The sequence below is a fragment of the Heteronotia binoei genome, chromosome 15 (assembly GCF_032191835.1).
Source record: "Heteronotia binoei isolate CCM8104 ecotype False Entrance Well chromosome 15, APGP_CSIRO_Hbin_v1, whole genome shotgun sequence".
Taxonomy (NCBI): domain Eukaryota; kingdom Metazoa; phylum Chordata; class Lepidosauria; order Squamata; family Gekkonidae; genus Heteronotia; species Heteronotia binoei.
The window spans coordinates 29,148,950-29,172,561 of NC_083237.1; the positions used below are offsets into that span (position 1 = coordinate 29,148,950).

The 23,612-nt window shown below is 40.6% G+C and overlaps 1 protein-coding gene across 1 annotated transcript in view; it reads left to right on the forward strand.

Moving 5' to 3' along the window:
- Positions 1-794: 794 nt before the first annotated feature.
- Positions 795-23,612, forward strand: part of SLC6A16 (solute carrier family 6 member 16) — a 45,275-nt gene continuing 22,457 nt past the window's right edge. The window contains exons 1-8 of the mRNA XM_060256769.1: positions 795-865; positions 2,829-3,554; positions 4,133-4,290; positions 5,471-5,597; positions 6,293-6,468; positions 7,183-7,293; positions 8,875-9,116; positions 11,005-11,185. Coding sequence (XP_060112752.1) covers positions 3,359-3,554; positions 4,133-4,290; positions 5,471-5,597; positions 6,293-6,468; positions 7,183-7,293; positions 8,875-9,116; positions 11,005-11,185 — 1,191 coding nt within the window. The 5' untranslated portion in view covers positions 795-865; positions 2,829-3,358. The remainder of the gene's footprint in view (positions 866-2,828; positions 3,555-4,132; positions 4,291-5,470; positions 5,598-6,292; positions 6,469-7,182; positions 7,294-8,874; positions 9,117-11,004; positions 11,186-23,612) is intronic.

Here is a 23,612-nt window from a genome sequence, read left to right on the forward strand (position 1 = left end):
CAGCAGAGATTTGAATTTGGGTCTCCTCAATCCTAATCTGACACTCCCCTTACAATGCTGGTTCACCCCCTCTGTACCCATTTAGAAACAACAGTAAGGAGAAATCACATTTGAGCAATGAAAGACATTGAAATTGATTATGTACTTAAGTGCCCTCATGGTGCCCTTATGGTAACCTGAGCAAGGGGATTTTTTGGGTTGCTAAGCTCCAGATGGGACCTGGATATCTTCTGGAATTATAACAGACCTCCAGACTATGATGATCAGTTCCCCTGGAGAAAATGGCTGCTTTAGAGGGTGGACTCTATGGTATTATACCTTGCCCAATGTGATCTGGCAACTGTAGGCTTTTTCAAGGCAAATGAGAAACAGAGGCGGTTTGCCATTGCCTTCCTCTGAAGAGCTGTTCTTGGTGGTTTCCCATCCAAGTGCTGATTCTGCTTAGCTTCCAAGACCATGCCACTTTCTCTCCCAATTAAAAATGGTTACTGTCACATAAAAATACTACTTTTATGTTTGTTGAATGGGGTGACCAATGGGATCTTGTCAGCTGGAAATGTCATAATGGAACACCAAGCAACACAAGAGGAGTCAGGCTGCCACTGCTTCTGGATGCTCTCTTCGGATGATTCTCTATGACTAAGTGGCCCCATGTGCCTATGTACTGCATTGGACCTTTCCAAAGCTCAGATTTGTATTCTGGCTGTGAGTAGAGGATGGGACACCAAATCTACCCTAGAGCACCTTGACTTATTCTTAACTCAAATTTCTTTTTATGCTTACTTTGCATGTAGGGAGACCCACTGCTGGTGACACTCTCCTCCTGTGAATTTGGGTGAATTTGGGCAGGCTCACCTGTGGGCAGGTAAGTATGTGCTAAACCTTCAGCTGCACGTGTAAATGGGATATCATTTGAGTCAGGGCTTGACTCCAGCCAAAAGTTTCATTAAAGGGGCAAAATAATAGATCATGAAAGATCTTTGCAACAGAGAGCCCTCAAATACAGTCTTGCATCCTGTTTGATCTTAAAATACCGTACATCCCTAAGAGAACCATCATGTGCATAGCCTGACGCTGTAAAGCTACAATGCCTTGCTTAATATTCAGAGAGAGAGACAGAGAGCTAGCGCTACCCGTAGGCAGGCATGGACTGTGTTGTGCCAGCTCTGCCTCTTTCCTGAACTCTCCCTCCCCCCCTGCTCTGGCACCTGCCCTTGCCTTTTATCTCTGACCTTGGCTCTCCTTGTTCTCTGACGGTCAGGTTGGCATTGAATCTCTGTCCTAGGCAATGTCGAGAGAGTTTGGCATTGCTGCCACAACAAAGAAAAAGCACAGAACAAAGGCTTGCTACTAATACAAAGGCAGACAGAACAGTTGGCAGTAGAAACTGGCATTGCCCTATCTCTCTGGTCTTTTACATGGTGCAGAGACATTTGTAAGATTCTCTGGTTGGATACCAAGAAAGGAGGTTAATGATTCTCTGGGTGGGCAGTTTGCAGCTGGTAATTGAATGGAACACAGCATGGTGAACAGCCAACGTTAATAGCCAGGCCATGATGCATTCAAGAAAGAACTGGTGAACAGAGGAGCTTGGCAAGGGGTGGGGTGGGCTCACTGTTCTGTAGCTGCGAGGGTTTGTCAAAAGGCTGTGAGGCTGAGGCAGAATAGAAGGGGGGAGATTTAAATAGAAAGAGGAAATAGGAAAAACCAGAAATAAGACCGGTGGGAGGAATGGGTAAGTATGGATCAGTTTGGGTTGTCAGTATAAGTCAACTTCACATTCTCAACTACTCAGAAATTTTTTATTTCTCCTGGCTGATGACAAAAGGCCAGAGTGAGGGACCTTTCCTGGACAATTGTGGTCATAAGGTGGTTGGGAAGGAAGCTCATTCTCTGGTCAGTTGCTGGGTCCAAGTTCCATCTTCAAGTCCATCTTCAAGTACTTGAAAGGCTGTCATATTGAGGATGGTGTGAAATTGTTTTCTGTTGCCCCAGAAGGTAGAACCAGAACCAGTGGGTTGAAATTAAATCAGAAGAGTTTCCGGATCAATATTAGGGAGAACTTCCTGACAGTTTAGAGTAAAACAGGCTTCCTTGGGAGGCGGTGGGCTCTCCTTCCTTGGAGGTTTTTAAGCAGAGGCTAGAGGGCCATCTGACAGCAATGTGGATCCTGTGAATTTAGGGGGAGGTATTTGTGAATTTCCTGCATTGTGCAGGGGGTTGGACTAGATGACCCTGGAGGTCCCTTCCAACTCTGTGATTCTAAATTGGTTTCCCCTTTGCCATGATGACCCTCCTGGGAGGGAGCCAGTGTAACCTCCCACTGTCCCTTGGGTCTCTGGCTGGTGACAGGGGGGACCAGAATGCCCTTTATTACAGCCCAGAGAAGAAACCACAGCTCAGTGGTAGAGAACCCACTTGGGGTGTAGAAGATTCCAAGTTCAGTTCCTGGCATGTCCAGTTAAAAAGTATTTAGTTGTTTGAGAAAGGCCTTTCTCTGCTGGAGAGTAGCTGTCAGCCAGAGTAGACAATACTGAGCTACATGGAGAGATGAAACTGATTTATGCTGAGTTTGATTGTCTACTCTGACCGGCAGCAGCTCTCCAGGTCTTTTCACATCACCTGCTGCCCCATCCTTTTCTTTTTTTAATTGGAGACTGCAGGGACACAACCTGGGACCTTCTGCATGCAAAGCAGATGCTCTGCCTCTGAGTCACAGCACCTTATCAGTAGTCTGATTCAGTGCGGGGGGTGGGGGGGGCTGCATATATTTCTCACACATAGCTTCACCTGCTGCTCACTCAGTCTATATTTTCTTGTCTTTCCAGACTCAAATCCCCTGCCGTGGAATCACCAAGTGTGGTTGTGTGTGAGCGTTTCACTGTGAGGGCAGTTTGTTCAGTGTATCGGATGCTTGCATTGTACACATGTGTGACTGCTCTTTATCTAAGGGTCCATATCAAAAATTTGCTCCACTGGCTGTGATTGAATGTGTGACAGGGTAGGACTCCTGGCACAGAAGTGAGAGCTCCTGTTGGCATTAGGGGCTCATCAGGGCACAACGGCGAGCGACTGTCTCTGCTTGCATAAAGCATTGCCCTGTGGTGCCCAATTCACTATGCAGGATAGCCAACACACATTAACGTGCGCAATTGGAGAGCAAATGGTAAAGTGCAAAAAAGTGTGTATGCTTGCTTGTGTGACAGCATTTTCAACAAGAAAATGTGCTAGCATTGGCCATTGTGCAAGTCATTTGTGTGCATAACTGAGTTTTGCATGCTGACAAGTGTATAAGTGTGTGACAGGACCTAGTTGCAAGGTTTTTTATTTTGTGTGTGTGTGTTGCCCATCTCCATTGATGGAAAAATCCAAAGTAGACCTAGAGTCCGGAGCAAACTACCAAGGTGAAGTCAGTGAGGAATTGTTTCTGGATGAGCCCCCCGCCCGGCCTGCCTGGGGATCCAAGGCCCAATATATCCTAGCTCAAGTTGGTTTCTCTGTGGGGCTTGGCAACGTTTGGCGGTTCCCCTACCTCTGCCATCAAAATGGGGGAGGTGAGTAGGAAGGGGTCATTTTGATGCATTTGGGGCTGGGCGAGAATTCTTCTTAGCTAGCAAGGCACCTGGACTTTTAACAGATCTGTGGTTGCTTGGAGGGAATCTTTATTTACCATAGGTGACCAGGAAGGAGCTGTTTATGAGCCTGCCTTGTAATATCATATATGCTGTTCCTTATGATATGATCCAGTCAGGGCTTTTTTTGTAACAGGAACTCCTTTGCATGTTAGGCCACATACCCACTGACGTAGCCAATCCTCCAAGATCTTACAGGACCCTTATTACAGGGCCTACTGTAAGCTCCAAGATGATTGACTACATCAGGGGTGTGTGGCCTAATATGCAAATGCTACAAAAAAAGCCCTGGATCTAGTCCATTCATATGAATTACTTGGAAGCAGCAAGTACAGAAAAAAGGGCGCTCTTCAGTTCTGCAAGTTGGAGGGATGGTAAAATCAGGCTCCCCTTAGCCTGAAATTATTGCTGATTCAAAGAAGCAGGTGATTTAAGGGAAGCTGGTGCCTGTTGTGCAGGGAAATGCTTGTACCTGAATCTCTCTGTTTTTCCGCACACAGGAGCTTTCCTGCTGCTGTATTTGCTGCTCCTCTTCGTCATTGGGATTCCACTCTTCTTCTTGGAACTGGCAGCCGGACAGATTATCCGCCAAGGCAGCATTGGGGTCTGGAAGCACATCAGCCCCCGCCTAGTGGGCATTGGCTTTGCAAGCTGCATAGTGAGTCTTCAGTGGTGGTGTTTGAATCTATTAAGCAGTGGTCAGCAACTGGCTGCCAGCAGCACATAACCAGCCCATGGGGGGAAATTCTAGTTTATGTGGCTAAAAGGAATGTCTTTTCTTTGCTGTCCACCTTCTTTATTCAGGGGTGTATTTTTGTATTTTTTAAATATGTGCGTGTGTGTGCACTTGTGAGTGTACACCTGGAAGTGTGCACCTCTGGTGACTGACCCCTACTGGAGGCCTGGAGGATATTCAGGGAGGTGGTTGAATAAAGCCTGCCCCACCTCCTGGCTGCTGATATTCCATGGAAGTTTCCCATCCAAGTATTTGCATGAGTTAGCCCTGCTTAGTTTCCAAGATCTGACAAGATTGGGCTTGCCTGGGCTGTCCAGGTCAAGGCCTGTCTGCCTCCTTTTAATCTATATAGGTTTGTCATATGTAATTGCTTCAGCCACCTGTCAGTGTCCTGGCAGCTGTAAGTAATGAGAAGGGTTCAGTACCAGTGCCTTGGCTTGGAACACAGAAAGGGCCCAAGTTCAGTCCCTGGCATCTCCAGCTGAAGGGATCAGGGAGTTGGGGATGTGAAAGACCTTGGCCTGTGACTCTGGAGAGCGGCTGCCGGTCAGAGTAGACAAGACTGAGTGTGGTAGGCCCATGGTCTGACACAGTGGGAGGCAACTCCATGTAAATTGTAGGGAGAAGAGCTTGGTCTCTTAACCCTCTCCGACTAGGATTGTCAGGTCCTACTGTGTGTGTGTGTGTGTTGGGAAAACTGGGAAGCTCCTGGAGATCTGAGGATGGAGCCTGGAAAGAACAGGGACCTCAATGCCATAGAGTCCACCCTCCGAAGCATCCATTTTCTTCAGGAGAACTGTGGTCTGGAGATAAGCTGTAAATCCAGGGAATCCCCAGGTCCCACCTGGAGGCTGGTGTCCTTATCTCAGACTCATGTGGCATGCCAGTGAATCATTGACCTCTGGGGTTAATTTCCTGTTGAATATCCTTGGTGCCTGCGTGTTAAACATTTCTGCGTCTTGCAGTCACTGCTACCTGCCCCCATTTGGGGCTTGGCTTAGGATCCTGTCCGAATCACAGCCCCTTCCTCTCCTCCCAGGGCAACTACCTCAATGCCCAGCTTGGTTGTGGAGGTACTGATTTTCTTACTCCCTCTCCATAGGTATGCTCCTTTGTTGCGCTGTATTACAATGTCATCATTGCCTGGAGTATTTACTACCTGGGCAATTCCTTCCAGCTTCCCCTACCTTGGGAAAGTTGCCCAGAAGCATCCAACCACACAGAAGAAGGTTAGTAAAGACTGGTGGACAGTTGGTGCATGTGTGGTCTGTTCTGCCTGTGTTTGGCATTGTAGATTTCCCCGGATGGACAATTCACCTTCCACAGATCGTCCCTAAGACCCTTGCATTGCTGTCTCTGTTCTCTTATTCATTTCCTTACTACTTTTGTAGTCCAGCCTTTCTCAGTTAGGCTCAAGGCAGATTATACAGTTAAAAGCCACGTAGTAATTAAAAATATAAATTAAAAAAATTATTATTATAATAAAGAGCGGTATAGTAAATACAACAGAACTGCAACAAAAGCGAATGACAAAATTAGATAAACAGTGTGTCGGTATAATATTTACAATGAGCAAAGCAATTAGGAAGAACTTCTTGACAGTTAGAGTGGATCCTCAGTGGAAAAGGCTTCCTCAAGAGATGGTGGGCTCTTCTTCCTTGGAGGTTTTTAAACAGAGGCTAGATGGCTACCTGACAACAGTGCTCTGATCCTGTGAACTTAGGGGAAGTACTTGTGAATTTCCTGCATTGTACAGGGGGTTGGACTAGATGACCCTAGAGGACATCTCTGTGATTCAATCAAATCCATCTCTATGATTCAATCAAAACTACCCTGGATTTTATAGGCGTTCACTTAGTCACCCTGTTCTGTTTATACAAAGGCCCTCCTGAATGATTCCTGTGACCCTTTATTCTCTTCTTAGAAAGGGAGTGCACCCTCAGTTCTCCCACCACCTACTTCTGGTACCGTAACGCCTTGAACGTGACCGGCTCCATTGAGGAGAGTGGAGGCTTCAATCCAGCTCTTGCCGGCTGCCTCTTTGCAGCGTGGGCCCTGGTGTGTCTCGCCATGATTAAAGGCATCAAGTCCTCTGGCAAGGTCTGGACTTCTGCAACTAAATTTGTTTTCTTTCCTCTTAGGTAGGGACACCCTGGTTGAACAGTAACACAACTGTCAGCTGGTTACAAAATTCTTTCATCGGACTACTTAATTCCTGAAACTCATTATGCATATGGACAAAATCCCTAAATGGGTGCATTCCTTTGCGGCATTGAATTAAACACAAGACATGGGAGTTCATTAACCAAGCTGGTGCTCATTGTTCAAATTAGCAAAACTGTAATAATGCTTTATCTTCCACAGTAATGCACTAAAGCTAGAATATCTCCAGGAAAACAAACTTAAAAGGACACTGTTCTCTTAAATCTCTACCCCACCTATTAAACTGAGCCCTTTGTGGTTTCATCAGTTAAACGTTCAACAGTATAGTGATTTCTAAGCATGAGGCTCCAGATAGTTATTGCCCCAGTAGGTTCTGGGACAGCCTTATGGGGCTGAGAAGCAGCTGAGCAGGGAGTCAGATGGCTGTGGATGAGGGATGCTCTTCTCTCCCACCCATGGAATCAAAATTACATTCAAGTGGTACATCTGTGACCAATTCCAAATCAAAGTATTCACCTGCCTCACGTGTAGAAGCTAAGAAAGGAAGTGATGGATAGTTTGAAAGTCTAAAATGACCCTTTTGTGCTGATGATTCTTCTGAAAGCTAACATCGTTCACTCATGCTTGTCCGTATTCTCAATCCCACTGCAGGTTCTGTATTTCAGTTCTCTGTTTCCCTACGTGGTTCTCTTCTGCTTCCTCGTGCGGGCATTGCTGCTAGACGGGGCAATGGATGGAATCAGGATCATGTTCACACCCAAGGTGAGACAGTGGGGCCCCATGTAGAAACTCTGTTGCAGGTGAAGTGCTCCCTTCCTTCCCACAAACAGATTTCCCCTTCCTTTCCCATTTTGAAACAACAGTTATGTCCACACTCGTAGTAACATGCAAAAACTGATTAGATTGAATGAGAGGTCACAAACCCTGGCTGCATGCTGATTCAAAATTGCAAAGAGCTTGAAATGGCACAGGTGGGGTTTTCTTGCTGATGAAAGAGAGAGGAAAGCATCCCCTTCTACCATTATAGCTGCACTGGAGATCGTGGGACCAGCCTGGACAAAGTCCATGTGGGATGGAAGCTGATGTATTGGAGGGAATTGGGCAAGACTGAGTGAATCCAATATCCAACCCATGTTGAATGCCATGGTGAAAAGCTGAACAGCCAGAAATGCAGTTAAGTGTGAACTGCTGCCTAAAGGAACATTTGAAGCTTTTTTGCACCAAGTCAAATATGGGCCCATAGACAGCAGCTCATGGTCCCAGGCGAAGGTCTTCTCCCAATGTCTGCTTCCTGAGATTCTTTAGCTGAAGTAGCCAGGCCCTTCTGCATCCAGGACAGGTACTCTGCTATATCCCACCCCCCCAAAGATTCTGTATGCACTTGTATTACACTGAGTCAGACCATTGAGCCCAGCATGGCTGTGCCTCTCCAAGACAAGAATTTTTCATAGCTTCTTCTATGAACTGGGGATGCCAGAGGTTTACCCTGGGATTGCTTAAAAAGAGAGAGTGGGATAAGACCAGCTAAGTTTAAGGCAAACTGTATAGAAAAAGAGGAGTGTTGTATATTTATTTTTAAATGATTGCAGTGTATGATGATAAAGTGTACTGATAAGAATTTTAAGTTCTCACTTTCCATCTATGTAATGAGGCAATAGATCCATGTCTGTGTAAAATAGATCCTGATCCTTTCTCTCCCCAAAGACCATCTGTAAATGTTACAATTTTAAAAAAAATATTTAAAAGAAATGGGTGGGATGAGAGCCAGTTTGGTGTAGTGGTTAAGTGTGTGAACTCTTATCTGGGAGTGGATTTGATTCCTCACTCCTCCACTTGCAGCTGCTGGAATGGCCTTGGATCAGACATAGCTCTCACAAAACTGTCCTTGAAAGGGCAGCTTCTGTTAGAGCTCTCTCAGCTTCACCTACCTCACCGGGTGTCTGTTGTGGGTGTGGTGGGGGGAAGGTAAAGGAGATTGTAAGCAATACTCCCTCTAAACTGTGGAGTCTTGTGAGCAAAACTTCTACTTCGTGAGCTACTGGCATTAAAGTTCTGAGCTGCTGCATAAATTAGTTTGCTCTGGGGCCCTTTTTTCCTAAGCTAAGATAAAAATGTGTGAGCCGGAGGCTAAAAAACTGTGAGCTAGCTTACACTAACTCAGCTTAGAGGGAACACTGATTGTAACTTACAATTTGTAAGCCACTCTGAGATTCAGAGTAATCAGGTGGGGTATAAATCCAATATCTTCTTCTTAAGCATGTATTGTTCCCCTTTTCTTAAGTTCAGCCCTTGTGGACAGTTCTCTGTGTAACCCTCTGCTCTCCATTTTTTTTCTCTGCCCAGCTGTCCATCTGGGGTGACATGCAGGTCTGGCGCCAGGCAGCCACCCAGGTGTTCTTTGCGCTGGGCCTGGGTTTCGGCACCATCATCGCTTACTCCAGCTACAACCCGCGAGACAACAACTGCCACATTGACGGGTTGCTTGTCTCCATCGTCAACTTCCTCACCTCGGTGCTGGCCACGCTGGTCGTGTTTGCTGTGCTGGGCTTCCGGGCCAATATCATCGCCCAGGCTTGCATGGAAAGGTCAGTGGCTTCTCAGCCAAGTCCCACTCCTGTGGGGGTTTTTTGAACCAGTGGATGATGGCTTTATGTGAACAATCTTCCAAAGAGCATCAGCCTTGCTCGTGCAGCCCTTCTTGCTTTCCTTCTTCCCAACAAGGTCCTTGCTTCTTTACACTTCCTTTCCATATGAACCAGTCTCTTGTGCTTAGTTGCTGCACAAGCAAGGCTTCCAAATTCTGGAATTCCACCCCCCCCCCCCCCCATTTGGAATCATGATTGGCAGGATGAATTTCAAACACTGTTTGCTGGTTCAAATGTAAGAGTTATCTGTAATTGAGTGTGTATGTGAAAGTAATTAGTTAATGGGGAGGGACAGGGATTTTAGGGGGAGGTATTTGTGAGTTTCCTGCCTTGTGCAGGGGGTTGGGCTAGATAACCCTGGAGGTCCCTTCCAACTCTGTGATTCTAAGCAGGGGTCGTTTTGTAGAAAAATAGATGGTTTGTTATGGGATTGTTATGCAGCTGCACCTACTATTCAATGGACAAGGAGGTGGAACTCTCAGAAGGAGGAAGTGGAACTCTCAGAAAGGTTCAGGAGCTCCCACTGAATCTGAGCCCTGATTCTAAGTAAGCCTGAACCTCCTTTTTAATGTTCCTGACCTAGATGGCCTGATCTCATCAGATCCCGACAGCTAAGCATGGTTGGCCCTGGATAATATGTGGAAGGGAGACCACCAAGGAAGTCCAGAGTTGCTACTCAGCAGCAGGCAATGGAAAACCACACACTGTTTGTCTTTTGCCTTGTAAACCTCCGCAGGGGTTGCCATAAGCTGGCTGCAACTTGAGGGCCCCTTCTGCCACTACTCACATAGCAGGGAGGCATGGTTTGCTGTGAAGTCTGAACCATATGTCTCCCTGGGAAGCATATATATGTCTCTGTCACTCATATATAGGCATACAGAGTCTGCTTGCAAACAGCAACTGAGAGCCAGTTTGGTGCAGTGGTTAAGTGTGCGGACTCTTATCTGGGAGAACCGGGTTTGATCCCCTACTCCTCCACTTACAGCTGTCAGAATGGCTTTGGGTTAGCCATAGCTCTTGTAGGAGTTGTATTTGAAAGGGCAGCTGCTGTGAGAGCCCTCTCAGCCCCACCCACCTCACAGGGTGTCTGCTGTAGGGGGAGAAGATATAGGAGATTGTAAGCCGCTCCGAGTCTCTGATTCAGAGAGAAGGGCGGGGTATAAATCTGCAGTCATCTTCTTCTTAAACAAAAATTTACCCTGCTGATGTGTTGGAGCATCTTTTTGCATGTGCTGAAATCAGTAATTATTGCACCTGATTTCATTATCTTAAGATACATTAACAGTGCAGTCCCAAGCAGACTGAACACCCAGTGAAGTGAATGGGCTTAGTAGGGTGTAACTCTGTTTAGGATCACACTGTAAGGCTCACTCATCGAATAATGCCCCTTTTGCTATAGCAATTGTTTGCAAGGGGATTTCCCCGTGTGAAATTTACTTGCAAACGATTGCTCGATTGCACCGAAAGTGCATTATCCAATGTGTGTGAAAGCAGCTGATTTTACTGGCTACACTCTAATCTCATGCTCTTTGGTTTGTGGAAAGAGCGAGCCTAGAAATAACTTGGGCTTGAAAGAAAGATCCCACCGGCACATTCAGTAGCAGTGCTGCCAAGGAGAACAGCTTTGGTTTGAAACATGCAATGTGTTAAAGGCTGAGGGTTCAGCACCTCTCACGTCAGGGGAAAGTGCTAGTGTTAGCAGAACAAACGCAGAGGATTCAGCCCCAAGACTTTAGGCTGTGCAAAATCACTCCCACTTCTTTATCTAGAAGAAGATAAGACTTCTGACCCCTCCCTGCTTCCAATGTTTTGTTGTTCTTTTTTCTAGCAACATAGACAAGCTGTATCACCTACAATTCAGTGGCTCCCTCCCCCTTGAGCTACTCCCTGCCAGGAATGTCTCAACCGCTCAGTACAGCATCTGGTATCGGGGACTTCCCAATGAAACGGAGACACAGTTGCTGGAGTTGGGGATTGGGAACTGTCGTGTCGAGGATGAGATGAACAAGGTGATTATACAGGGGGATGCCATGGAGGGGCATAAGAGTCAGGCCATTGGCTGGTGCCTAGGCTGCATTACTCATGATCCACCTATCCAAATACAGTTAAACAGACAGGTATGGTGGCCTTTCAGGAACTTGGTGAACTTCCCATGTTGCTGCCTATCTGGGAATAGTGGCAGTGGGCCTAGCATGATGAGTCATGGCCGATGAGTCATGTTGGCTTAGTAATTATTGCACTTGATTTCGTTATCTTAAACTACATTAACAGTAGCTTACATGTAATGTAATTTCAAGCCCAAGTTATTTCTAGGCTCGCTCTTTCCACAAACCAAAGAGCATGAGATCTGAGTGTAGCCAGTAAAGTCAGCTGCTTTCACACACATTGGATAATGCACTTTCGATGCAATCGAGCAAACGTTTGCAAGTAAATTTCACATGGGAAAATGTAACAGTAGCTACATTAACATTAACATCTGGGTTAGAAATTAAACTGCAGGGCGAAGTTGTTAAGGAAAGCTGGGTAAAGTGGTTGACAGACTTTGGATACAGCATTGAGATGGAATACTGGGAAAAAATATGGAATCAAAACTTAAGGCTTACCAAATCCGCTGTATATAAAGAAAATATATACAAGATGATGTATAGATGGTATCTAACGCCGGAAAGGCTGAGTAAAATTTATCTTGAATACTCCAACAGCTGTTGGAAGTGCAGGAGAGTAAAAGGATCTCTATATCATATTTGGTGGAATTGTGAAATAGCGAAAAAATATTGGGCCCAAATTAATATGTGGATACAGAAAATATTAAAAATAAAAACGCGGCTTGCCCCTGAATTGTATTTACTTAATGTGTGTAAAGATAATCTCCCTAGACATGAAAAAAAAATATTGCTATATGCAATTACTACTGCGAGAATTCTTTATGCAAAATATTGGAAAGTATCAAAAGTTCCAGATAGAAATGAATTTATACAGAAATTGCTAGAGGTTGCAGAGATGGATATTCTTACTGTTAGACTAAGAGGAGGTAATTTACAAGACTGTAAAAAGACATGGAATAATTTGTATATTTGGGTAAATAATAAGAATTGATAATGGAAATAAGTTGTATATTACGTAACTACCCTCTATGCTCCTTAGGTTGAGGGGGGTGTTGGGTGTCGGTGTTGGGGTTGGTGGTGGATAGGTTTTATTACTTGTATACTGTTTATGGTTATATGGAAATACTGTTTATGGTTATATGGAAATGTCAATAAAACCTGATTTTGATTTTTTTTTAAAAAAAACATTAACATCTGGGCTGTTCTAGTTTGCTTTATTGCTTTCTTGTAGGTTTCTTGGAATGTTGAATGGGGATGTAAGAAAAGGACAGACATAATCAGGACCAAGTTTCTCTGTCTCTCAGATGATGACCGGGAAGGGGAGATTTTTCAGTCCTTTAATGCTTTATGTCTCATAGAATCATAGAGTTGGAAGGGACCATACAGGCCATATAGTCCAACCCCCTGCTCAATGTAGGATCAACCTAGAGCATCCCTGACAATTGTTTGCCCAGCCGCTGCTTAAAGACTGCCAGTGAGGATGGGGGAAGCTCACCACCTTTCTCGATAGCTGATTCCACTGTTGAGCAGCTCTCACTGTAAAAAAGTTTTTCCTAACATCCAACCAGTACCTTCCCTCCCCGCCCTTAATTTAAACTTCTTATCGCGAGTCCTTCTCTTGTTTCAAAAAGTCACATTCTGTCACAAGTGTGATAGCCAGGTGGTGTCATGTCAGACTACTTCTGGAAGACCCAGGTTCAAATCCCCCACTCCACTCTGGAGCTGGCTGGGTGATCTTGTGGCATTTGCGCTCCCCCAGTCTGTCTTTTTTTCCATATTTTTATTGTTTATTAATTAAAATATACAATTTTTCATTGTCTCATTGTTCCATTATACATTTTTCTTCCCCATCCCTCCCCCCTCAGTCTAAACTTCTTCCATCCAGGGGCATAGGGCTTGAAGCTTCCATTGAACGTCTTCCTTCCGTTCCTCTTTCATCCAGTTTAGGTAAAGCAACCATTTTTCTTTGATCCTTGATGTTTTATCTTCCCATGGCAAATCTCGGTTTATTATGTCCATTATCTCTGATTGAACAAATTCAAACAGATAATTATGCCGAGTTCTTTCTGTCCATTTATTTTTATCTTTCCACCCTATTGCTATTACTGCTTTACCTGCTAATACCATTGCTTTTAATCTTGATTTTTTCCCCTACTATTGCATTGCCTAAAGTGCTCATCAACATTAGCTCAAAATCTATATTTAGCTTAACATGAAAAAGCTTATTTATTGTTCTTACTATATTTTCCCATACTTTTAAAACTTCATGACACTCCCACCACATGTGGGAGTACCACCCTTTCACTTTTCTACAATGCCAACAGTTTGGGCTTAGTCCTGGAAACATATTAACTAAGGTGTAAGGGGTTCTGTACCATTTGGTATAACATTTTAGTTCAATTTCCCTAAACTTGTGTATTTTTATTCCCTTAATTCCTTCCATTAGTTTTTTAGCTTTTTGCTCTGTTATTTGAAATTCTGTACTCCATTTTCTTTGAAGGTGGGCTATTATTCCTTCTTCATCTGAGGTCATTTTGTTATAAATTACCCCTACCAATCCTTTTTTGGTTTTTTTCCATTAATTTATAAATCTCTTCTATTGGTTCTTCTATATTTGTCACTATTTTTAATTATTTTTTTAATTTTTGTGTATAAGCCTGCAGGTTTTAACCAGTATTTTGCACCTACTGCCTCCCCAAGAGCTTGAAATGGTTTTAAATATTTGCAGATAGCAAGTCCTGTACTCTACTATATCCTTTTTGTTAAAGTAGTTCCCCCCATCTATAGTCTATACCTTCCTCTTCCAAGGTTTCCAAAGGTGACCAACTGGATATTCGTTTTAACCATTTTGGCTGCCACTTTTTCCAGATCATTAATGTACTTTTCCTTGGTCCTGTATCCAATTTAAGCTCTCTAGCCCTTTTATTTGTAAAAAAACCAAATTTCCCTACCCCTTTGTTAGCTTCATTTTCAAACCTAACCCATTTCTGATTCTCTTCTCTTTCTATTTCTAATAATGCTTTAAGTTGAAAAGCTTCATAATAATTTATTATATCCGGTACTCCCCATCCTAGTTTGGAGTTATGATTATATACTACCTTTTTTGCAATTCTAAATTTCTTAGTACCAAAAATCCATTCTCGTATTTTTGTGTTCCAGATACTCATTTTTTGTTTGTCCATTTCTAATGGTATTGTTTGAAATAAATATAATAATTTTGGTATCCAAAACATTTTCACACTATTTACTTTAGCAGTTATACTCATGGTCTTCCTCCTCCATCCTTTCATATCTCTTGTTATCTTTTTCCATACCTTTTTATAATTTTTTTCCACTATCTTATTAGTATTTTTATAAATTTCTATTCCCAAATATTTAAATTTCTTGACTCCCATTCCTATTTTGGTTAACCTATTACTTTCCTTCCTTTCCTTTGAGTTCACATTATAATATATTATTTCTGATTTCCCCATATTAATTCTTAGCCCTGATATCGCTTCAAAATCATCTAGTATGATTTTCGTTTCCTTAATTCCCTCTTGGGGATTTGTTATAATCATAATTATATCATCTGCAAATAAATTAATTTTCATCTCCTCCTTGCCCATCCTGCATCCTTCTATCCTACCTGAATTCCTATTTCTTTCAGCCAATTGTTCCATTGCCATTATAAATAAGGCTGGTGAAAGTGGACAGCCTTGCCTTACTCCCTTTAAGATTGGAAATTGTTCCATATGTTCGTTGTTCACTCTTACAACTGCTGTACCTTCTCTGTAAATTCCCTGAATTGTATTTATAAATGGCTGGCCTATTCCATATTTCGACATTATGGACCACAAAAATTCATGGGACAGTGTATCAAATGCTTTGTATACATCTAATTTAAGTAATCCTAGTTTCTTCCCCTGGTTATGGCAAATTACATTTAATATATTTCTTATGGAGTGAGCTATACTTCTACCTGTCACAAACCCATACTGATCTTCTTTTATTATATGAGGTATTACATTTCACAATCTGTTTGCCATTATTTTAGCAAAAATTTTATAATCTTGATTTAATAAACTTATTGGTCTGTACGAGCCCACTTCTTGAGGATCCTTCTGAGGCTTCACTATTAAAGTTATTTTCGCTCTCCTCCAAGTATTAGGAGCCCTTCCTCCCTTTAAAATATTATTAAACACTATTTGCAGTTCTGGGGTCAATATTCCTTTCATCTCCCTGTAGAATTCTGCTGTAAAGCCATCTAATCCCGGAGATTTCCCAGTTTTTAACCCTTTTATTACCTCATCTATTTCTTGGATAGTTATTTCCTTCTCTAAGCTTTCTTTATCCTGATCTTTTAAATTTTTTCCAACTTGCTCCACAAATTCAACTATATCTTTTTTTGCATATAAAGTTTTATAAAAATCCAGGAAGGCTTCTCTAATCTCCTTCGTTGAATTTGCATGTATTTTTATACTTTTCACCCTGTGCTTATGCCTTCTATCCTTTAAATAATTTGCCAATCTCCTATTTGAGTTTATTGTGATCCTCTGAAATTCATTCCTTACCATAGTTTGTTTTTTCCAAAGTGCTATAGAGTCAAGAGAATCTAATTGTCTCTTAAGTTCTTTAATTAATTTTTGCCTGTCAGGGCAAAATTTCTTTGCTTGGTGTCTTTGTAACATCTCCAGTTCTTGTAATTTCCCTGTCTTATTGGAAAACCATTCTTTTTTATTTCCTTTTCCTTCATTATACATTGTCCCCTAATTACTGCTTTAGCTGCATCCCAAAGAATATCTGTGGCCACTGTCCCCCTATTTTCCTTAAAATATAATTGTAACCGATTTTCCATAATTTTTTATCTTTTTCTTTAGTCATAATCATATTATTATATCTCCATATTCTTTTAACCTGTTCACCTTTTATTTCTATTTCTATGCTCAATGGGGCATGGTCAGATATCCATATTGGATGTGTTGTTATTCTTGTCAATTCCCAGTTATTTGATCTTTGAAAGATTATATGATCTAAGCATGAAGCTGTTTTGTGCCTGCTTGAAAAGTGTTGGTTGGGGGGACTTCTGGTCTGGCTGGAAGACAGGCTGCAGCTCCCTAGATAAGGGAGATTTTATTTTCACAGTTCAGGGTATTACAGACCTCTGAGAGGGGAGTCTATGCCCATTAATCCTAGTTAAGGGTTAATCCAAGATGACATTTCTTTCCTTTTAAGCTGTTGATATTGATCTGGAAGAGTGGGGGAACTCTCTCCTTCAGATTTTGATATCCGGCGTTTGGATTTGTCAGCCATTCTCTGCTGTGATAATATAGTCATAAATTTGACTTAAGCCGGTCGAAAACCAGACACTCAATGACGGACGGACTTTAACTGACTTTAACTGCATGATAACGAGCCGGGGGCGTGAAGAATCTTTGCAAGGTACATTAATCTATTTTTATCTTCACTCTGAAAGACTTTGGGAGACTTGGAAACTATTCTAACTTGGAGTGGATTATAAACAGATGAAATAAAAAGCTACTGAATAAGAAATATTATTTTGTCAAGTTGGAACTCTGAAACTCTGAGAGTAAACAGCTGTAACAGAATTTAAAAACAAGAGGGGGAGTTCCCGGACGACGCACTAGTGAGCTCTGCTGAATATCCACTCTCATAAACTGTTGAATTTAAACAAACTGAACTGAATGAAGGCATAATTGGATAAAAACCCAGTCTGTGAAAACCAGAGGCAGTAAAAACAATAGCCTTGAAAGATAACTGAAGAAAGGATATATTGTTTTGGAATTCGGGGTTGCAGTTTCTTCATGAGCTTCGGAGGCTGCGAGATTTGGATGTGAGATCAGAGCAAGCTGTAGCAGGAAGTAAAAAGGACTGGCCAATAAAATAGAGTCTGTAAGGATTATAAAAGCTGTGACATCTGACCTTTGAACTAGGAAGGAATTGAGATCAAGAAAGACCTCTCTGGACTTGAGCTTTACCATAGAGAAAGAACGATTGCCATTTTAAAAGGGGGAAAAACTGCCAAATTTGTGAAAAATCAATATTTTTGCCTAGGAAAGTGGGAGGAAGACGAAATTAGTCTCATTTAAAAGAACTCATCTTAAGCTATTGGACTGGGTGCTGCATCCTAATTGGTGTTTTTTTTCAGGGTTTGGTGACTTTGTACATGTCAGAAGGAAGAGCAACTAGGGCAAGAACCCATTCATTAGACAAGATGCAGTCTCAATTTGATGCTCTGGAGGCAAAAATGTTAAAAGCTATGGAAAAATTGCAAGTGGCAAAAAAAAAAGACATTAAAAAAGAAATAGGAGATTTTAAAAAAGATATAGAGGGTTTCAAGGAAGAGATACAAAATAGAGTTGAGAAGGTGGAGGTGAAAGTGGCTGTGCAGGCCTCCTCCTTGTTAAAACTGCAAGAGAAGGTTATAATACATGACTGTAAGATGATGGAAACACAAGTTCGCCTGAGAGGGGTACCGGAAATGGAAGAGGCAGACTTAACGGGATACATGGTGAACAACATCACTGAATTCTTAGGTGAAGACCCTGACGAATTCAAGAGGATGCTGGATGGTGCCTATAGAGTCAACTCTGCATATGCAAAGAATAAAGGTTTGCCAAGAGACATTGTTATAAGACTAAGATCAAAAGAGATGGCAGAGAAGATTGTGAGTAAAGGCTACCAGAAAGCATGGGCTATAGAAGGGAGTAAAGTCAAAATAATGAAAGAGTTACCAAGACAAGTGATCAGTGACAGGAAGAAATACAAGAAGTTAACCGATCAGCTACGCGCAGAGGGTACAAGATATAGATGGATAATACCGGAAGGTCTTGGATTTGAACAACAGGGAAGAAGGATCACAATAAGAAGCGAACAAGAGATGCATAGCTTTTTTGAAGAAAATAAAGAATCAAAATCATAATGGAGTACAAATTACTATCTTGGAATATAAATGGACTAAATTCACCACAGAAAAGAAGGAGAACCTTTCATTGGATTAAAAAACAAAAATGCAATATAATTTGTTTACAGGAAGTTCATATACAACGCAAAGACAGTAAATTTTTGTGGAATAAAAATTTGGGGTTGGAATTTTTTTCACTAGCAGAACAAAAGAAAAGAGGGGTAGTCTTCTACATCAAAGAACAACTTGAGCCAAAATTAATCTTTAAAGATAATGATGGAAGATACATCGCTGTTGAGGTGATGATAGAGGCGAAAAAAACGCTATTACTAGGATTATATGCACCCAATGGAGCAAAAGATAAATTTTTTAAAGATATAAATTGACAATTGGATGAAAAGACATATGATCAGATTTTGATGATGGGCGATTTTAATGGGACAATACAAAATAAACTTGATAGATCAAGCCAAAAGAAGAATGAAAAAGAAGGGAAGCTACCCAAATCTTTCTTTGAATTGGTTAAACAAGAAAATTTAGAAGACATATGGAGAAAATTTAACCCTGAAGTAAAAGACTATACATTTTTTTCAGCGAGACATAGTTCTTTTTCGAGAATAGATATGATATGGGGTTCCCAAAATTTGGGCCTCATAACAAAAAAAATTGAGATTCTACCCAAGGTTTGGGCGGATCACAACCCAATATGTTGGTCTACAAAACTGCGAAAGAAAACAAGAAGATGGAGAATTAATGAGGATTTACTACAAGATAAAAGACATTGTATCATTTTTAGGAAAGGAGACTGCAGCGTTCTTCCAAATAAATGAAACGGATGACATTGAATTTCAAACAATATGGGACACTTATAAAGCAGTAATGAGGGGACTATTAATTACATTGAACAATAAAGATAAAAGAGCAAAGGAAGAAAAGTTGGCAACACTGCAAAAGGAAATAAATAATAAAGAAAAAGATTTGAAAAAAAGACCAGGGAAAAAGAAATTAATAAAAGAAATTACGATATTACAATCCCAAGTTAAGCATTTGCTGAACAAAGAGTTAGAATGGAATTTTAAAAATTTGAAACAGAAATCGTTTGAAAGTGCGAATAAACCTGGTAAATATTTAGCCTGGCAATTGAAAAAAAAGAAAGAAAATAAGACTATAAATAAAATCATGGCAAATGGGAAAGAAATAGTGGATCAAGAAGGAATTAAAAGAGAATTTTTTAAATACTATGCAAATTTATTTAAAGGTGTAAATATAAGCAAAGAAAAAATGGAAGAGTATCTACGGAATATCCAGGTGGCGCCTTTGACGGAATATATGAAAAAGATATTAAATGACCCAATAGAGAAAATTGAAGTAGAAGCAGCAATAAAAGCAATGAAAGAGGGTAAAGCCCCTGGGCCAGATGGATTCACATCAAAATTTTATAAAACTCTTACGGATGAAATAACACCCAAACTGTTGAAACTGTTAAATACAATAAGAGAAGAAGGGAAGATCCCAAGGACATGGAGGGAAGCTGCAATTTCTTTGATTCCTAAGGAAGATAAAGACATCACAAATGTAAAGAATTATAGACCAATTTCATTGTTGAACAACGACTATAAGATTTACTCAAGAATCTTAGCAGAGCGATTGAAACAATATTTGATCCATTTTATAAATAAAGACCAAGCCGGATTTCTTCCTAAAAGACAAATAAAAGACAATGTGAGAGCTGTCATTAATGCTGTGGAATACTCTGAGAAGCATCCAGAAAAGGAAGCGGCCTTATTTTTTGTTGACGCAGAGAAAGCCTTTGACAACTTGAACTGGGACTTTATGTTTGCGGTAATGGAAAAAATCAATTTAGGGGAACAATTTATAAAAATGACAAGAGCAATATATACAGATCAATATGCAAAATTGTGTATAAATGCAGATCTTACTAAAGAACTGAAAGTGAGTAAAGGAACAAGGCAAGGATGTCCGTTATCACCACTGTTGTTTATAATGACCTTGGAAATATTGCTACAACAAATTCAAAAAGATGAAGAAATAGAAGGTTTAAAAATTAGAAGATTCTCTTATAAATACAAAGCTTTTGCAGACGATATAGTGTTTATACTGGAGAATCCGATTCAAGTGTCACCATTGTTGTTAGCCAAGATAAAAGAGTATGGAGAACTAGCAGGATTGTATATAAACAAAGAGAAATCAAAATTCTTATGTAAAAATATGCAACCAAATAAAATAAAAGAACTACAAGAGGTGACGGGTTGTGAAGTCACAACCAAAGTTAAATACCTTGGAATAGAGATAACAATGAAGAATATTGATTTATTCAAAAATAATTATGAAAAACTGTGGTGCAAAATGGACAAAGATTTGATGAAATGGAATAGGCTTAATTTGTCCTTATTGGGTAGGATAGCTGCAATCAAAATGAATATTTTGCCAAGAATAATGTATTTATTTCAAACCATCCCGATTGTAAAAGATGCAAAACAATTTAACAAATGGCAAAGGAAAATCTCCGACTTTATATGGGCCGGAAAGAAACCAAGAATAAAGATGAAGATCTTAACAGATGCTAAAGAGAGAGGAGGTTTTCAACTTCCTGATCTAAGATTGTATCATGATGCAGTTTGTTTGACATGGATTAAAGATTGGATAATGCTGTTAGATAAAAAACCTTTATGGTTAGAAGCTCACGGAAATAAATTCGGCTGGCACGCGTATATGTATTATGGGAAGAATAAAATGGATGGTTTTTTCTCTCACCACTATGTTAGAAACACTTTACTAAGTACTTGGATAAAATATAAGAAATATGGGGACGAGAGAAAACCGCTGTGGATAGTGCCAGCAGAAGTAATAAAAATAACAGCTGAATCCGACGCTAAAAGAGAAATGTCATATAACCAACTGCTCAAGATTCGAGGAGATAAAATTGAATTAAAATCTTCGGAAGAGCTAGACAATAAATATGATTGGTTTCAAATGCAACAAATTAAAAGCTTGTTGGAAAATGATATAAAATCGGAAGGAATTAGACGAGAACAAACAGAATTGGAAAGGGTCCTGCTTGGTGATAATGAAAAATTGATATCAAAAGTATATAAGTTATTATTGAAATGGTCTACAGAAGAAGAAGTAGTAAAATCTCAAATGGTCAAATGGGCAGTCAATGTGAATAGAGAAATACAAATGGATGCATGGGAATACCTTTGGATGAAATCAATGAAGATATCAACTTGTCAGAGCATAAAAGAAAATTGTTTTAAGATGATGTACAGGTGGTATATGACCCCGAAAAAATTGGCTAAGATGAGCAAGAAAATGTCGGATAGATGTTGGAAGTGTAAAAAACATGAAGGTTCTTTCTTCCATATGTGGTGGACATGTGAAAAAGCGAAAGAGTATTGGAAGATGATACAACAAGAAATCTCCAAAATATTGGGTTACGACTTTAAGAAAATTTCAGAGACATTTTTGCTTGGATTACAATTAGAAAAATATCCAAAGGAAGATAGGACTCTAATTTGGTACCTGCTATCAGCTGCTAGGACATTGTATGCTCAGCTTTGGAAGCAAGAAAAAATACCGGATAAATGCGATTGGACTATGAAAGTTCTATCGTGGAGTGAAATGGATAAATTAACTAGAACATTAAGAGACTATGATTTGGAGATATTTAAAAAAGAGTGGAGGAAGTTTAAAGAATACATAGAGAAAGAGTCGAATGTAAGAAGACATTGGACAATTTTTTAGTAATATTGGGGGGGAAAAAAACGAAGAAGCAAGAAGGGGGGGGAAATATATATATAATTTTGATTAGTCAGATGTATCTTTAGTTTTGAATTAGAATTTATAACCTCGGGGAAGTCTATATTGGAGGGAGGGGGGATTGAAAAGTCATATGGGTTAGTATTGAAGCAACGAAGGGAAATTAAGTTCTGTAACCATATGCTATCAATAAATTGGTAAAACACGAAAAGTGTTGGTTGGGGGTTCAAACCTAAGGCTTCGTATGCTTCTATCAAATTCCACTTTTTCCACATGATTGTCTTGTCTTTAGTAACATCAGTGTTAAAATCTCCTGCTATTATTACTTCTCCTTCAGAGAACCTCTGTGACTTTTGTAAAACCTTTACTAAAAAATTTTTCCCTCCTTTGTTTGGGGCATAGATATTTATCAATGTTATAAATCTATTTTGAATGGAGCATTTAGCCAAGAGATATCTTCCTTCCCAGTCACTTAACGCATCTATAAATTTAATATCATTCCTTTTGTGTACCAAAATTGCCACTCCCCTTGCTTTTGCTGTATTTCTTGCTTCAGTCAGAACCTCCCACCGTGGGTCATTAAATAATGGTTTAATATCCCTTTTGGCTTTGTGTGTTTCCTGTAAGCACATAATATCTATACTTTGCTGCTTTATAAGTCTAGCAAGTCTATACCTTTTGAGATTAGAACTTAAGCCATTGACGTTCAATCAAAGCATTTTCAACATTCTAACCATATTCTTTTACAGTAAGATTCTCCCAACCCTCTGGATGAATGTTTACTTTTTTTATCTTTCCCTTCCCATTTCCCAAGTGCCCACCCGCCTCCCCATCCCCACCCACCTTCCCCTGACATAGAGCTTGTAACTGGGGGTGATTCCTCATCCTCTCTCTATGCCTTTAGGTATGCACATCCCACCCCTCCTTCATACTTAATTATATCCTTTTTTTTTTAACTTAAGAATGCTTTATTGAGTTAAGAAGTGCGATACAGATATAACAAACGAAAACCATGAATATGCATCAAATATCAAATATCAAAACATGACACCATGAAACATTACAGAGCGCAGTTACGAAAGTAATTGACAGGACATCAATATAGTGTGGTATGAGGCATTGGGGATTCTATTATCAGCATAAACTTTATCAATGAAAGGTCGCCATTTTTCTATAAAATTTGAGGAAGCAATTTGTTGGGAACGATGAGGGCCTAAGTCATAAGTGAGCTTATCCAGTGCAAAATAATCCCACAATTTTAACCACCAAGTTTGTCGTGAGGGAGGAGAGTGTTGTTTCCAAACTAGAGCTATTGCAAATTTAGCAGCCACAAACATGAGTGAGATCAATCCCTCTGCAGATTCGGGGATATTTGAGTTATCTAGAAGATTTAAAAGGGCAAATTCGGGCGTAAATGGAGGAGAGTATGATGTGAGTTCTTGTACTTCTTGATAGATTTGTCTCCAAAAGCTATTTATGATTGGGCAGTGCCACCAGGAGTGGAGAAAAGTGCCCCTCTGTCCACAGTTCTTGAAACAGAGGGGTGAGATGGAAGACGAGTGCGCTAGCTGCACTGGGGTACGGTACCATCGTGTGAGGACTTTAAGGGCTTGAAGTTGGACATTCATTGCTTTCGTTTTATATATG